The sequence below is a fragment of the Lutra lutra genome, chromosome 6, assembly GCF_902655055.1.
Source record: "Lutra lutra chromosome 6, mLutLut1.2, whole genome shotgun sequence".
NCBI classification, from domain to species: domain Eukaryota; kingdom Metazoa; phylum Chordata; class Mammalia; order Carnivora; family Mustelidae; genus Lutra; species Lutra lutra.
In genome coordinates this window covers 66,474,010-66,490,405 of record NC_062283.1, presented here as the reverse complement: position 1 = coordinate 66,490,405, position 16,396 = coordinate 66,474,010, and the positions used below count along the sequence as shown (strand labels likewise).

The following is a 16,396-nucleotide window of genomic DNA, read 5'->3' as shown; positions in this document are numbered from 1 at the left end:
GAAACTCTTTCACACTTTGGTTTTCATCTATTACCTTCCTTGTTTCTCCTTCTACTTCTCCTAGGACTGCTTCTTGGTCTACTTTGTAGGCTCTTCTCAAGCAAGTTCTGCCCTTGGCCCTGGTATCCACGTGGATGACATCTGCCATTCTCACAGATATAACTATTTATCCCTACTTTTGACTGACTCATCCAAAGTCCTGGTTTAAGATTCTGGTTCTTCACTTCCAACTGCCAATATAGAATATTCCATCCTCCTGTGAACCTCACCAATACTACCATCAAGTCACCTTCCTCTTAAGCCATCCTTACAAAGATTCTGCTACATTTGCTTGCGTATTGCCATGTTCCAGATCACCCAATTCTTGTGAATGGTCCTCTCACATGCAAAGAGCTTGGAAGAGGGAAACCAAGAAAGCATAGTGCGGTAGCAGACAAGAGGGGGAAGTAGGAAGTAGTGACAGATGCTGCTAGAGGTCAAGTAAGATAGGACCAAAAGTGGTCAGATGACTTTATTGATAAGGAAACTGTTGGTAGAGGAAGTGTCAGTGGAGTGGATGGAGAAGTGGAGGAGTGAGACCTCAGGTGAGTGAGTGAGACAACAGGAAACGGAAAGACAGAGTATGGACAGGAAGGAAAATTTTCTCAATTTCTCAAGAAATTTGGCTTTGAAGAGGACAAGCAAGTTGGAGAAGTGGTTGTAAGAAGATAGGATTCTCTTTTTTTTTCTTTTAATGGTAGGAGAAGCTTAAATCTATTCAAATACATGTGGGAAGAAGCTAGGAGAGAGAGCATAAGAAAAACAGAGAGTGCAAAGATAACAGAGAGGGTTTAAAGAGGCAAAGAGGGAATGGCTCCCAAGTGGAGGGACATACTCTGAGCAGGTGGAGGGAAACCACACCCGTTGTAGTAAGAGTAATAAGGAAGGAAAGAGGGTATGTGCAAGTGAGTTTGTCAGTTTGATGGCAAGAAGTTAAGGCACTTCCTGTCTGACACTTCCTATTTTCTCCTTGAAGAAGGAGGCAAAGTGATTTCAGGAGCAAGAAGGTGTCAGAAGACAGATTTAAGAAGAATGGCAGGTGCTTGAGAAAGTGGGCTACTGAGGGGGACAAGGAAATATTGCTGGGTGGTTTTGAGAATCCCATCAGGGCTAGTTGCAACTGCGTAATTGTCTATTGCTCAGTGGTCTGGGATAGGTATATGAAGGGGGACATTTGGATTCATCTAGGGTTGAAGTTTTGCTGGGCAAGTGATGGAAAGAATGGCTCTAGATGCACAGGAAAGAAGTGAAGAAAAGCTAGAGCTCAGGAGGTCTTCAGAAAAAACAAGGTTGGGGAATGGAGAGGTCAAGATTCTGAATGGAGGCTGAAGCAGCCCAGATGATGGAGGATGCTTAGTGAATGGGGGCAGACAGTATTTGGGGCATGTGGCCAGAGGATGTGCTTGTCAGAGCACCAGAGATTCTCATAAAGGATGAAGGAAAAACTGGGAAGGACTGTGTTTTTAGAGTTGAGCAAGGCTCCAGTAAGAGGAAGAAGATGGAGTGTCCTGTGCAGAGGTGGGAAAATGGGAGAGTCAGTTAACCATCAAACCACTCCCAAGGGAACACTGGAAGGGTTTGGCTGGGGCAGGGGAAAGGAAGCATAAAGTAGCACACAGAGAAGAGAGCACAGGTCAGGGAATTAACACTTTGGTGCATGGGGTATGGTAGATGAAGCAGAGGCTGCCATTAGGCCCAGCTTTCCCACTTGTACTCAGGTTCTGTTGGAGCCAACCGTGTCCTGGATTAACAACATCCCAGGGAACACGTGTGCCTCAGGGGACTTTGGAAGGAGTCCACTCGTACTACTGACCACCTTCCTACTGTTTTGCTGGTACTGTGAGGCATTTCTGTTCCTACTTGTCAAATTTGTTCCTTAAAAAAATGTGGGTCAGTGAACTGTCAGTAGCCCGCTGTGGAGATTTTTCTACAGAGCAGTGGCTCTCAGCCCCGCCTCTCCAACTGAATGACCTGAGAGACATTTAATATATAGTAATGCCTGGAGCTCCAGACCAATTATATCAGAACCTCTAGTGAGGAGGCCTCTGGAGTCTGTACAATTAGTTTTCTTAAACGCTCACCTGGGTCATTCTAATGTGTGAAGAAACCAGGCCTTGGACTTGCTACCCAGTATGTGGTCTACCAGCCAATGGTGTCGGTATCACCTGGGAGCTTGAGAGAAACAGAGAACCTTGGGCCCCACTCTTGACCTACCTACGGAGTCATAATGTGTGTTTGATATGAGCTCCTTCCCCAGCTGATACCTATGAAACATAAACGTTTGAGAAGCCCTGCCTTGAAAGAGTGCTGATGCCGGGGTCCTACCTCTAGATTCTGACTTCATTGATCTGGGTTGTGGCCTGGGAATCAGGAGTTTTAAGGCTTCCCAGATAGTTCTAATTTTCAGGCAGGTTTGAGATTCCCCACCTTACAGCATCTAGCAAAGCATCAGGAGAGCTGCCTGGTGCCTTTTGATTCAGCTGGGTGGATCAACCCCATCTTTGTTTAATGATTTCTGACCTTTATTTAACTTACTAATGAACTCCGTTTGCTTCTCATTTGGGGAAAAAACTGCCTGTCATACACTTGTGGCAGGAACATCATTTCTCCTCATCTTTGGAGATGCTACCAGGAGGCTTGGTAACTAATAAGACAGGAAATACTGCCCAACCTAAGGCCCATTACATAAGGACTGGCTCATTTATTAAAGAAAAAAAATGGCTGATAGGACTGTCATTACAGAATACCAGCCTCCTCCTGATCAAACTGAGATAAGCAACCTTCCCGATTAGTTATTTCTTTCGGCTTTTCTTAGGCCTTGTTCGAAGTGACACTTGAACTCTACAGCTTTCTTTAAGCCGACTGACTACACACGTCAAACAATAGTAATTAGTTTGCTGAAATGTTGGGTTACTACTGTTATAGGAATTAAGACATAACAAGTGTTACTTTAGACCTGAATTTCCAAAGCATAACCCCAGCTTAACAGTGAATTTTTTAAAGAACATACTTGACAAGTGTTTTAAGATTTCATTGTGCTGTAATAGTTTGAAGGGGAAAAAAAAAATTTTTTTTTCAAAACATCTCATTTGGACCTCATGCAACTCAGATGTTTGAATAGTCAAATCACCCATTTCCATGTGGGTGGTTATATCTCATGAACAGAAGGTTATTACTGGTGAAGACTTTCCCCAACTCGCTTCAGAGTCAAACATATGAATGCATGAATCACTTTTCCAGCACTGATGATTGAAATTTGGTTTAAGAATTATTAGAACTAAATTGGTGCCAAGTCAAAAGTGCTGCTTTTCAAGTTTTTATAAAGAAAAATGTATCAATAGTCTTTTAAAATTATACAGGCTTCAGAAAACACAGATTTTGATTCCATTAGCCTTGATATTATTCGACAAGAAAGATGGTCATTCATTTTTTAAAATTCAATAATGAACATTTCAGTGGATTTACTACAGTTTGAATTCCACAAGATCATGTTTTTCTTTTCAGGAAGCCAAAGCAAAACTATGAAGACTTGAAAAATTATGTGTCTCCTCCATGTTCTCTGGGTGAGAATGGCCCATGGAACAGTTCCCCTACCCTCCACTTTCAGGCCTCAAGTACATTTATTTAACCTTTTCCTTTCTTAACAGCTCAAGATAATCTGTATTCCAGATCCCATCTACCAGCATACTAAGGGTGTTGCCTAAATCAGGAGGGGTACTGTTCACATAAACCAAACAACATCCTGCATACTCCCCAGTAGTGAGGAGATAAGAGATGCTCTCACCCTAATGGCATTCGAGGTTTTCAGAGCTTTCCGACAATGACAGAAGTCTTCAAAGCAGGTGTGTTACATGAGCGAGAATCCCACTCATGCATCATCTGGCACCTGTGTCATTGTCCTGAATGCCATATGGAGAGAGGCTAAATTTACAATTTAGTTAGAATTTAAAATATTAGAGAAAAATTCAATTATTCAATTTGTGCAGATGGATGGTTAAGACCAAGACTCATGTCTTGTGCATTATGACCTTGTAGATTCATAGATCAGGAATGAATTTTTTAAAATATCACAAAATAGGTTCAATTGAATTCCAACTACTCTACTTGGATACATAGCATCTAATATGCCACATGGAGGTATGCTTAGTGTTGAATGATGAAAATGACATTCATGGAAGGACTTGTAAGAAAGAATTGTTTATTATTGTTGTGGTCATTGTTGGTTTATAGCTTCCTGGGGAGCTTTCCAGGTGTAATCTGAAAACAACCCCCTTATGCAGAAGGCAGGGAGAGACTGAAGGAAGAGGCAGGCCCCTCCAGATTGGAAGGTGGCAGGTTTTTAAGTAAGGGCACTTACTTGTAAGAGAGACTTATCTTGGGTAGCCACGAGCTATTCAGATCTCTGTACCCACACACCAAATACTTAAAGTTTACACAGAGGACTTAACTGGGTCCAATCATGTATATCCTCCAGACGGCCTCAACAACACATTATTAGCTCAAGGCTATGTCCTTAGGGCAGCCTCTGGTAGCAGGAAAGGCAGGTAGAACACACATTTCAAGGAAAGGGAAGGTGGGGAGGAGCCTCCAATTGTCCAGGTGAAGCTCATAGGTCAGCCTGTGGCCATGTCCTCTTGATGACCTTCCCCAACGCTTGATGACCAACTCCTACAATCTCCTGGACCCCCTTCTTCTGTAACAAGACCTGAGCCATCAGCAAGGGGTTTCTCTAGTATTGAGGAGGCTCTTTGGGCAGCCATTGGCTACACCACAGGCAGTTGCCACAACAAAAGTATGGACACATGTAAGAGAAAACACAGATTAAGACAATGATTCCAAAATGAGTCAAAATTTTCTCCAACAAGACCTCCATGGTTCAAACTACTGATTTACTAAGTCCCCTGGGCTGGGAGTTGGAATACCCAGGCCATTCACTGATCTCCTCATGTGATTTAATAAAGATGATACATTAGCAGACTTGTCAGGAATGAACACACAATATTCTTTTTATATAATGGGAGAGATGCCTCCTTGCAAGGCAGTAATACTGTCCAAGGCCATCCTATGTTGGGATAGTTTTTCTCAGTAGAGACATTTCAGTGTTTGGTAAGGACATGCTCTGTTGGCTGTCATTCAAGGCTTGCTGAATGGATTTAGTAAGGGCTTCTGTGTGTGCAAGAACGTCCTGCAGGCCAATGGACAGACAAAGACTGTAGCCAAAGGATTGTACCAGGGGAAAACTACATACCCACCTGGCCTTGAGGAGAGGGAAACTGGCAGTTTCAGGAACTTGACCTGGTTGCGCATACCATCCATGTTGATGGAGGGAGGCAGCCCTGTCAGGCGTGAGCTGATGGACTGGGGGTGAGATATATAAGACCCCACCTTCTCCCCTCTTTCAGTGGTGCATGTTCCATTTCAGGCATAGTACATTTCAATGGGTCTGGCTTGCAGCAGGACAGTGGGATCCCAGTGAAGATTGAGTAGCTCCCCCTTAGCCAGGGGTGCGAAGTAATACCCATCCCAGCAGGACATCCCATTGCAATTCCAGTAGGTAATTCCTTTCCTAGGCATAGTGGAGGTTGGTGTTCTCAGCAGCATAGCATGTTGATCTGGGGCAATGGCTGTTTCCTGCAATTTCCATACTTGTATGGGATTAGGGACCTTAGCAGGGGTCCCCAGTCTGTCATATGAGGCAACAGGCCTTACTAGTTGATCATTCAAGTGTTGTGTATTAAAGCCAGAGACTACCGTATCTCATTGGGCCAAGGTGTTACCTTGGCTACCTAGAAATTTTACCTATTTCTAATTTAATCCGCTGCTTTCATATTCCAATTGTCCTTTCACAGTGCACCCCCCACCCCCCGCTACTATTTGCGGGTTGTAGGGGAGATGGAGCTGCCATGCCATGTCATGTGATTTTGCCCAGTCCTGTACATCATGACCTTTGGCATGTGACCCCTAATCAGTGTCTTAGTCAATGAAGGTATCCAAAATGCTGCTTAGCTTCTCTAGTCCCCTAATGGTGGTTGCCTGCTTTGTGTGGTGACAGGGGAAAGCTTGGCTTAGACCAGATGTAGTATCTACACAAACGAAGGCATACTTAGAATCTTCACTCAGAGGGAGGGCCCAATATAATCAATTTTTCAATCCCTTACCGGTTGGGAACTCTGGTGGATGGCCCCAGACTCTTTTAGAAGTTACCTTGGGCATTGTTTAGAACACACAGGACATGCTGTTACTGCATTAACCAAGCCACTGTATTTCGAGGGCAATCTGGCCGCCATCTTTGGCAATATGCCATCCCACCTCAATGCAGTGGCAGATGCTCTTCCCGTGTACTCAACCTGCTCTATCTACTGAAGGGCCAGTTGCTAGGGCTTGTACCTGACCTAGAACATCAGCTTTTTGATTGACAGTGGGTGTCAGTGCCTTATGAGCCAGGATGTGGAAGACAGTGAGGATGGCCCCAGGCTCTGGCAGGTGAACCAAAATGGTGCCCCCATACATCTTAACCCCACAATAGCCTACTCATTATCATTCACCCCTTGGCTTCCCATTGTCCAAGCAATTGAGTTAATCCCTTTAGAACAGCCCAAGTGTTGGGCCACCTGGGTGGCTCAGCCAGTTAAGCCTCTGACTCTCAGTTTTCACTCAGGTCATCACCATCTCAGGGTCATGGGGTCAAGCCCCGCATTGGGCTCTGTGTTCAGCACAGAGTATGCTGGAGGTTATCTCCCTCTCCATCCCCTTCTGCTCTCCCCTCTGCTCCACCCTCTGCTTTTCCCCTTACTCACAGGCTCTCTCTCTCTCTAAAATAAATAAAATCTTAGAGAGAGAGAGAGAGAGAAAAGAACAGCCCAAGTGTTCAGTACAAAGGGTTAAAGGTCAGGGCTCATAAGTGATGACCAGCTAGACCACTCTTGAGCTCAGCCTCTGCTGCGTAAGAGGTTCTAGTTGTAGGAGCTCTGTCCCCAGCCCTCCTGGAGTCACAGACATATCTAACTCAAGTGGTAGCACTGGTTAGGAGCTTCACTGGTATTTTTGTCTTCTCAGAGGTGGCTCACTGCTCTGATCCCCAGTCCCACACATGCCCCTTCTTTGCCAGGCAGTATAAGGGACAGAGGCACTGGCTAGGGGGGAATATAAGTCCTCCAAACCCGCAAATCTCCACAAAGCCTTGTACCTCTTTCACATTCTCAGGGGTTGCGTGAGCTTGCCCTTATCAATCATAGCTTCTGGGGCAAGATGCTGCTTACCACACCAAATGAGTCCCACAATCTTACAGCAGTGCTTTGGCTTTTATTTTCTGTGGGTTCACTGCTCACATTCTCCTCCAGATGTTCCAACAAAGCCTGCAGAGTGTGTTGCCGCAGAGGCAAGTCTTCACATGTTAACATTCTATCATCAGTATAATGGGCCCGTTTTACCAATGTGGGGAAGGAGGACAGGGATAGGTTTTGGACTTCTATTCCGTGACATATGGTGGGGCTGTGCAGGACACCTTGAGGAAGCACTTGAAAGAGCCATTGCTGCCCCTCCCACGTGGAGGCAAATTTGATCCTGTGACCCAGTGGCCAGAGGTCTATTGAGAAAAGCATTTGCTATATCCAGTACAACAGAGTCAATGACCAAGACCATGACCGAGGTATCTAAGATGATGGCAGTGTGGGGCCCAGCCGCATATTGAACACTACCTTGTGAGATTTTTGGGTAGGTCCACTGTCATCTGCCACAAGTCACCTGGCTTTTTTTTTTACCTGCCAGACCATGCTGGTGAGAGCACTGTGGGCAGGGCACACAGTACCCACTTGGGGCAGTTCTTGCATAGTTTCTCCTATCTCCTTCTGCACCCCCAGGCAGTTGATACTGTTTAACAGCTACCCCTCTTCATGGGAGAGGCAGCCTTATGGGTTCCCAGTTGGCATTTTCCCCCAGTGCTGCTTTGATTACTGTACCAGTTGAGACCTGATTTAGGACCAAGGATGTGATCTATTCTAGAGAATGTTCCATGTGCACTAGAGAAGAATGTGTATTCTGTTGCTTTGGGATGAAATGTTCTGAATATATCTGTGATGTCTATCTGGTTCAGTGCGTCATTTAAGGCCTTTATTTCCTTGTTGATCTTTTGCTTGGATGATCTGTCCATTTCAGTGAGGGGAGTGTTAAAGTCCCCTACTATTATTGTATTATTGTTGATGTGTTTCTTTGATTTTGTTATTAATTGGTTTATATAGTTGGCTGCTCCCACATTAGGGGCATAGATACTTAAAATTATTAGATCTTCTTGTTGGACAGATCCTTTGAGTATGATACAGTGTCCTTCCTCATCTCTTATTATAGTCTTTGGCTTAAAATCTAATTGATCTGATATAAGGATTGCCACTCCTGCTTTCTTCTGATGTCCATTAGCATGGTAAATTTTTTTCCACCCCCTCACTTTAAATCTGGAGGTGTCTTCGGGTTTAAAATGAGTTTCTTGTAGGCAACATATAGATGGGTTTTGTTTTTTTTTATCCATTCTGATACCCTATGTCTTTTGATTGGGGCATTTAGCCCATTAACATTCAGGGTAACTATTGAGAGATATGAATTTAGTGCCATTGTATTGCCTGTAAGGTGACTGTTACTGTATATTGTCTCTGTTCCTTTCTGATCTACTACTTTTAGGCTCTCTCTTTGCTTAGAGGACCCCTTTCAATATTTCCTGTAGAGCTGGTTTGGTGTTTGCAAATTCTTTCAGTTTTTGTTTGTCCTGGAAGCTTTTAATCTCTCCTTCTATTTTCAATGATAGCCTACCTGGATATAGTATTCTTGGCTTCCTGTTTTTCTCGTTTAGTGCTCTGAATATATCATGCCAGCTCTTTCTGGCCTGCCAGGTCTCTGTGGATAAGTCTGCTGCCAATCTAATATTTTTACCATTGTATGTTACAGACTTCTTTTCCCGGGCTGCTTTCAGGATTTTCTCTTTGTCACTAAGACTTGTAAATTTTACTATTAGGTGACGGGGTGTGGACCTATTCTTATTGATTTTGAGGGGGGTTCTCTGCACCTCCTGGATTTTGATGTTTGTTCCCTTTGCCATATTGGGGAAATTCTCTCCAATAATTCTCTCCAATATACCTTCTGCTCCCCTCTCTCTTTCTTCTTCTGGAATCCCAAATATTCTAATGTTTCGTCTTATGGTGTCGCTTATCTCTCGAATTCTCCTCTCGTGGTCCAGTAGCTGTTTGTCCCTCTTTTGCTCAGCTTCTTTATTCTCTGTCATTTGGTCTTCTATATCACTAATTCTTTCTTCTGCCTCATTTATCCTAGCAATCAGAGCCTCCATTTTTTTATTGCACCTCATTAATAGCTTTTTTGATTTCAACTTGGTTAGATTTTAGTTCTTTTATTTCTCCAGAAAGGGCTTTTATATCTCCCAAGAGGGTTTCTCTAATATCTTCCATGCCTTTTTCGAGCCCGGCTAGAACCTTGAGAATCGTCATTCTGAACTCTAGATCTGACATATTACCAATGTCTGCATTGATTAGGTCCCTAGCCTTCGGTACTGCCTCTTGTTCTTTTTTTTGTGGTGAATTTTTCCACCTTGTCATTTTGTCCAGATAAGAGTATATGAAGGAGCAAGTAAAATACAAAAAGGGTAGCAAAGACCCCAGGAAAATATGCTTTAACCAAATTAAAAGAGATCCCAAATCGTGAGGGGGGAGAAAGGGGATAAAAAGAGGTTCAGAAAGAAAAAAAGAAAAGAAAAGAAAAGAAACAAAAAAAGAAAACGAATAAAGAAAAAATATAAAAAAGAAATATATATATATATATATATATATATATATATATATATTAGATAAACTAGTTAAAAAACGTTAAAAAAAAGAAAAGGGTAAAAGTTAAAAAAATTCAGCAGAAGAAGAGAGGGAAAAAAATTGAAAAAGAAAAAAAATTAAATTAACTGCAAGACTAAAGAATCATGGGGAGAAAGCCATGAGTTCCGTGCTTTGCTTTCTCCTCCTCTGGAATTCCGCTGCTCTCCTTGGTATTGAAACTGCACTCCTTGGTAGGTGAACTTGGTGATCTTCTGGGGGAGGGGGCTGTTGTAGTGATTCTCAAGTGTCTTTGCCCCAGGTGGAATTGCACCGCCTCTACCTTTGTTCTAACCTTATCTGCCTGCATTGCCTCACCTTTCGCCTAGACCTCCATGGTTTTTTTGCACACGCTGTTCCTCTAACTGGAACTGTCCCATCTGGCAAACTCCTATGTATCTTGCAAGAGTCACCTTCAACTTCACCTTCTCGATTCAGCGTTGTTTGCGCAGTCTTCCTCAGTGGAAGACTTCATTTTGTTCACACCTCTGCTCATAACATTGTGTTATATGTCCTGCCTTCCTCCACACTCCTTCTAGACTGAACTCCTGGAATGCAGGGTCCATGGATGGCCTTTTCATCTTTGTGGTCATCCCACCTAGAGTGGTGCCTGGTACACAGTGGCCACGCCTTTGAAGTTTAACAAATGAATGAATGAATGAATGAATGAAGGTGTGTCTCCCCAGCTGTCTAATTTAATAACTAAAAAGGGACTTGAGAACCAGAAGAACTTGATTCTCTCATTCAGCTAGGCTAGAGCCCTGTTCTTTCTTTCCAGCTTTGAGGGATAGTAACTCAGTGTGTTGCAACTTTTTCTCTTTCCTCTGATCCCAGCCCGACTTGATAAAATATTTTCACTGATGTGCTGCTTTATACATAATAGTTCTCAGATCTCACTGGGAATAGCAGGGACATACGCATATTCCAAAATTTACTCATGATTATGAGTCAAGAGTTTCGTGATTTTCACTATTAACATGGGAGCCATATGTAATATAGAGGTCACAGATAAATCTTCCTAAGGTTTGAAGTCCATTTGAAGTTTAGGGCTTAGTTTCTAAAATAATTGCTACTCTTGAAGACTTCTCTTATTGAATTGAACAGCATGGTTTGCAAATATTAAGTATAAAGAAAGGCCACAGTATCTGGAGCCATGTATTGCCTTAAAATAACTGTATTATGCCCATTAAAACACATAACTTTCCTTTCCGGTGTGATTGCCTTTTTTGATCAAATTGAAAGTTGGGTTTTCTATTTTGGCATTATGCCTTGTTTCCCTAGACAAAATGAAATTGTTCCATTATAGTAAATAGAAGCTTGATAATGGCTTGATTTGAGTTTTCATTGGAATGCTGATCTCAGAATATTTACCATTCTAGTCTTGTTCCTAAATAGCGTGTTTTCAAATAGAGACTCTGAGCTCAGCCTGGGTTACAATCTTTAGACACTCAAGTGGTTGAAACCCCAGGAGAGAATTTCAAACCAAGGTTCTGGTTGAGGCGGTTGGGGTGCTGCTTTCCTGCTGTCACCCAGCAAGGAATCCCCAGCTCATTGCAGGTCCCCATAGAAACAAAACCCAGGAAGAAATGTGTCCCTGAGGGTCAATCTCAACTTCTCCTGGGGGGACAGACATTCGGAGATTGGTAAGCAATTCATACTTGGCACTACTCACTTCTTGTTTCTCGGGTAGACCTCACCAAGACCTTGGGATCCTCTTTTCTTTTTTTCAGGCTTCCTCACAGCAATGAGGCAAGAAGTGACCCGTGCCCACAAAGGCTGGGCCCTGGACTCCGTGACCATCCACAACGAAGTTCTGCGGCAGACCAAGGAGGAAATCACATTGCCCCCTATGGTAGGCACCACTGGGCTATAGTGGGGACAGTTCTGGAACCAGGGTTGACAGCTCAAATTCCACTTGACATTGACCTATGAGTACCTCCGTTATGGCCATTGGCTTTGTGGCTGGGGTTTTGTGGGTCCTTACCGGGAAACTTCAGTGCTGAAGCCTCCTCTGTTTGCTGGAGTGGGAATTAATGACAAGTGCTGGAACTCCTCAGACAGCATATCTTTATAATTTCAAGTTACCCTTGTGTTTGCTAAAGTGCGGTTTTCCACATGTCTGCGGCTCCTGCTGTGGGTTGCTCACAGACCAGAGGAGTGTCGGGGCAGGGGTGGAGACCAACAGGACCTGCAGTTCTGAGCTCTAGGGCCAGTTCCAGCAGCATCCTGCTAGCTCTGGGACCCTGGTTACAGGGACACCTGGAGGGGGAAGAAAGGGGGGCCCCAAGGTAAGCAGATGCCATCGGGAGCCATTGTTTGGCCATTGACCCGCTCTGTGAACTTGGGCAAGTTCTTTAACTTTTTAAGCCTCAACTTCCTCATCTGTGAAATAAGGGTGATGATTCAGCCTTATGAAAGACGGATGTGAGAATCAACAGGAATCATTTAGGACTCCATATAGGTACTCAGTACATCAGCCTCATTTTCCCTTTCTCTGATTTTCATTCCCTCAATTGTCAAGGAAGAGGACTGGGCCAGGTGAATTCCAAGCTCTGGCCCTTTCTGCCACGTCAAGCAAGGGTCACCTTTCTTCCAGTGTCCAGTAGCCTAGTCCTCATTTCTGTCTGCCACTCCGCCAGAAGCACACTTAACCTCCACATTTCCACCAGCAGCATAGGTGCATTCAAGGCAACCATAGGCTATTTCAATCATGCCCCTCAGAATTCTTCTAGAAATTTCCCATTATGCAACTCCAAAGTCATTTCTACATTTGTAGATGTTTGTTAGAGCAGCACCCCATTTCCTGGCACCAAGATAGATACTCATTTCCTAAGGCCACTGCCACCAAGTACCACAAACTTTGTATAAAATTTATTTCCTCAGAGGGGAGGAGACCAGGAGTCTGAAATCAAGGTATTGGCAGAGTTGGTTTCTTCTGAAGGCTCAGGGCGGAGGGGGAGGAATCCGTTCCACGTCTCTCTCTCAGCGTCCGATGGTGGCTGTAGTCCTGGGTGTTCCTTGGCTTATAGCCTCTGCCTCCATCATCACATGACCTTCTTCTCTCTCTCTCTTCGTGTTCCCTCCTTTTCTCATAAGAACGTCCTCTTCTCACAAGAACGTCGGTCATATTGGGTTTAGAGCCCACTTTAATCCAATATGACTTAATTAATTCCATCTGCAAAGGTCCTATTTCCACGTGCTCATATTCAGAGGTTCTTAGTGGACATGAATTGGGGACGGGGGGGGGACACTCTTCAGCCTGCTACACCTTCTAACTATGACTTTGTAACGTTCTGAGATGAAAAGGAACCTAAAAGGGGTACAGTTTACTGTTGGATGATACCTAAATGGTTGTGTCGTTTGTGTAGTAATTGTCACCCACAGGCAATGATGGTAATCGTATGTTCTGATTTTCTGGGATTTCTCCTGGTCTTACTGTCAAACCATGTACTTTAGGTTTGGGTTTAAAAATATGGTCCTCATACTCTTAGCTCACATGAGAGGATTCCAGAAAACACTTTGCAATTAATCTCACTCTCTTTTATTATAATCTACATTTGCTTCCCCTTACCTATGCCTCATTGGAAAGGAAAAACGGTCACCATCTTCTACATAGATCTATCTTACGGGTTTATGTGATTATCAGTCTCCCCATGATTCCCTCTAGTCTTTCTTTTCTTACTGAAAACATATTCTATGGCTCCCCATGGCCTACAAGACAAAGTTCAAACTCTTCAGTTTGGCTTCTAGACTTTTCTACGGTCAAGCCCTACTTATTTTATAACCCATGAACCCTCTGCTAAATAAATTGCTTAGGCTTTCCACCCATCCCACCTATCTTTGTACTATTGCTGCTGCCTGGATGTCTGCCCTCTGTCCTCTATCTTCCCCAAAGCAGCCCACTCTTCAAAGCTGTCTTCTCCACAAAGACCCCCAAGCCCTCAAGCCCAGGGTGGCCTTTCACGCAGTCTCAGTGCTGCTCACCAGGCAGCCCTCTAACAAGTGTGTGCTGGAATTCAATACATGTCTTTTCCCGCAATTTAATGGTGAAGGCATCAAGGGCAGCGTTGCTTTGCCTGAAAGAGAAACGGGATGACAGGCATCCACTGTTGAACCAATGCACCCAGTCCCTGTCTATTATGCCCTGCTAGCTCTACCACACCTGGCCTCTGGGGGCGCTCTGACTCTCCCACTCGCTGGGCCTGGCTGTGCAAACCTCACTCCCTCCTGTGACTGAGATGGTTAGAGCGGCAGGTTGGCTTGGCCAGCACAGGCTTAGATCCTGTGTGCTCCAGCTCCAAATCCCATTCCTTGTTCTGACCCTACACTGACTCAGACCAGATCTCTCGAGACTTAGCTCCTTTCAGAGGTGATTTAGTTCTGCTGGCTGAGTCTGTTGTCCCCAGCAGCTACCCCTATGCTCAAACAAGCAATAACAGGAACATGTCTGCAACACTTAAGGCCTCAAGATAGGCCCACGGGGAAAACTGGGCTCAGTATTTTGCTCATGCAATGAGCCCAGTGCTGTTTTATCTTTTTGGTGGTGTTAAGACTTGTGTGTGTCTTCTTTCTAAACTGACAACCCCTATTACAATAATGAATGTTTATCTCATAGCACCTAGTTTTTCAAAAATCGTATTACCTTATGCTTGACTCTTCCAGGAAGGTGTGTATATTTATGGGCTGTATATGGATGGAGCAGCCTGGGACAGACGGAACGGGAAGCTTACAGAATCCACCCCCAAGGTGCTCTTCACACAGCTGCCTGTGCTACACATCTTTGCCATTAATTCCACCGCACCCAAGGACCCCAAGCTGTATGTGTGTCCTATTTACAAGAAACCCAGGCGTACTGACTTGACCTTCATCACTGTGGTGTATTTGCGAACAGTTTTGTCCCCAGATCACTGGATCCTGAGAGGAGTAGCTCTTTTGTGTGACATCAAGTAAATTCATTTCTACTTGCTGAGGGCTCTAGAGCTAGAACCAGCCAGGGCTAATGAAAGCCTTGGTGATGTGTATCTTTTCTCCCTGGTAATTGCTTGATTGCTCTTTTTAAATTAAAAAGTTGATATTCTGCAATCATTTGTGTGTGTGTGTGTTTCCCTTCATATCAATATTTTTTTAAAAAGCCAGTTCTAAAGTAATGCATTTTAGCCCAGGAAATCATTTTCCATTATAATTATTTGTTTAGATAAAGTCCCATCTTCATGTCAGAACACTGGAATGTTTGAATTTTTTTTAAAAGTCTAAAACAAAGTATGATTTTGTTGCATTCTGAAAGAGGCCTAATAGATGTGGGCTTTTCTCTCAAATGAAAACCACATTTCCCTAGAAGAAAATCTACCCCTGTGTGTGTTTATGCTTATGTGCTGTCCTTTGCTTATTGGGGTTTGGCCTTGTCTTTGTGTTTGTGAAATGGAAACTGGAGGGGTTCAGTCAGTACCCCTTAGGAGTTACAGCTATGTGGTGTAATGTGTTTGAGACAGCAAATCCACAGGGATGGCTGCTCTTGTCATTTATTTTAATTTTATTTAATTTTATTTATTTATTTATTTATTTATTTATTTATTTATGATGTGCTTTTGAGGCCCAGAGAACTCTGAGTCTCCAGCTCCTACTGCCCCCCTCAACCCCAATTCTGCAGGAGATAATGGAGCACACATTTCTAGGCAGCAAATGGAGAAGGAAAAACAAACTCCATCAAATGAAATTAGGTTACATGCCGAATGCCTTAAAAAGCAGTCTTTAAAAAGTGAAGCTATTTCTTACCCTGAAGCTGGTCTGAAACTCAGTATGAACCTTTATTTCCTGCTAAAGGAAATTGTCAATTTAACTAAACAGATGGAGTCCTACATTGAATGTTCATGCAGCTTCAGGGTAGTGAAGTGTTTCTTCTGGCCTTTCCATCTAGAATGCTCTTGCTCGCCCTTAGCTAAACTCACCAGCTTCATTCCCCGTCTGTTCTGAAGGAAGACTGCATTTCATGTTGCCTTGTTCTCCTCCCATTCTTCTGTCGCTCTGATCAGAGATGCCAATGAGAAACCAAACAAGATGGTCAAGCAATAGCCCAGGCAAAGTGTCCAGGGAAGACCCCAGAAAAAAATTCCTCCATAGTCTAGAGTACTTCCAAACAGTAGAAAATATATTATGAAATGTACCTTGTAGGAGTAAACTCAGTTATGCTCTGAGACTGGTTCAATGTCCTAGCTGTAGAACTTTCTGGGGCAGTTTAGAAAACTAAAGAAACCAATCTCCCAGCCCAAATGTGTTTTGGCATTTCCCTTGGTCCATAGGCACACTAAAGGATGGCATTCTCTGGAAAGGGTGTCTGCCCGAATTGAGGCTAGAATTTGGAAACCACTGCTGTTCTGGGAGAACACAGAGGAAGTGAAGCACATTCAAGCACACCAAACCGCAGGCCCCCAAATAAAACACATGCGTTTTATTCATATTCCTGTGCAGTTGCTAACACGACTGAAGGCAAACTGCATAGT

The 16,396-nt window shown here is 43.7% G+C and overlaps 1 protein-coding gene across 5 annotated transcripts in view; it reads left to right on the top strand.

Annotated features, from left to right (window-relative positions):
- Window positions 1-15,095, top strand: part of DNAH8 (dynein axonemal heavy chain 8) — a 352,138-nt gene extending 337,043 nt beyond the window's left edge. For all 5 annotated transcript variants that reach the window (XM_047734783.1, XM_047734782.1, XM_047734781.1 and 2 more), the window contains 2 exons: window positions 11,630-11,751; window positions 14,562-15,095. In XM_047734783.1, the coding sequence (XP_047590739.1) occupies window positions 11,630-11,751; window positions 14,562-14,849 (410 nt within the window). In that variant the 3' untranslated portion in view covers window positions 14,850-15,095. The remainder of the gene's footprint in view (window positions 1-11,629; window positions 11,752-14,561) is intronic.
- Window positions 15,096-16,396: the final 1,301 nt, after the last annotated feature.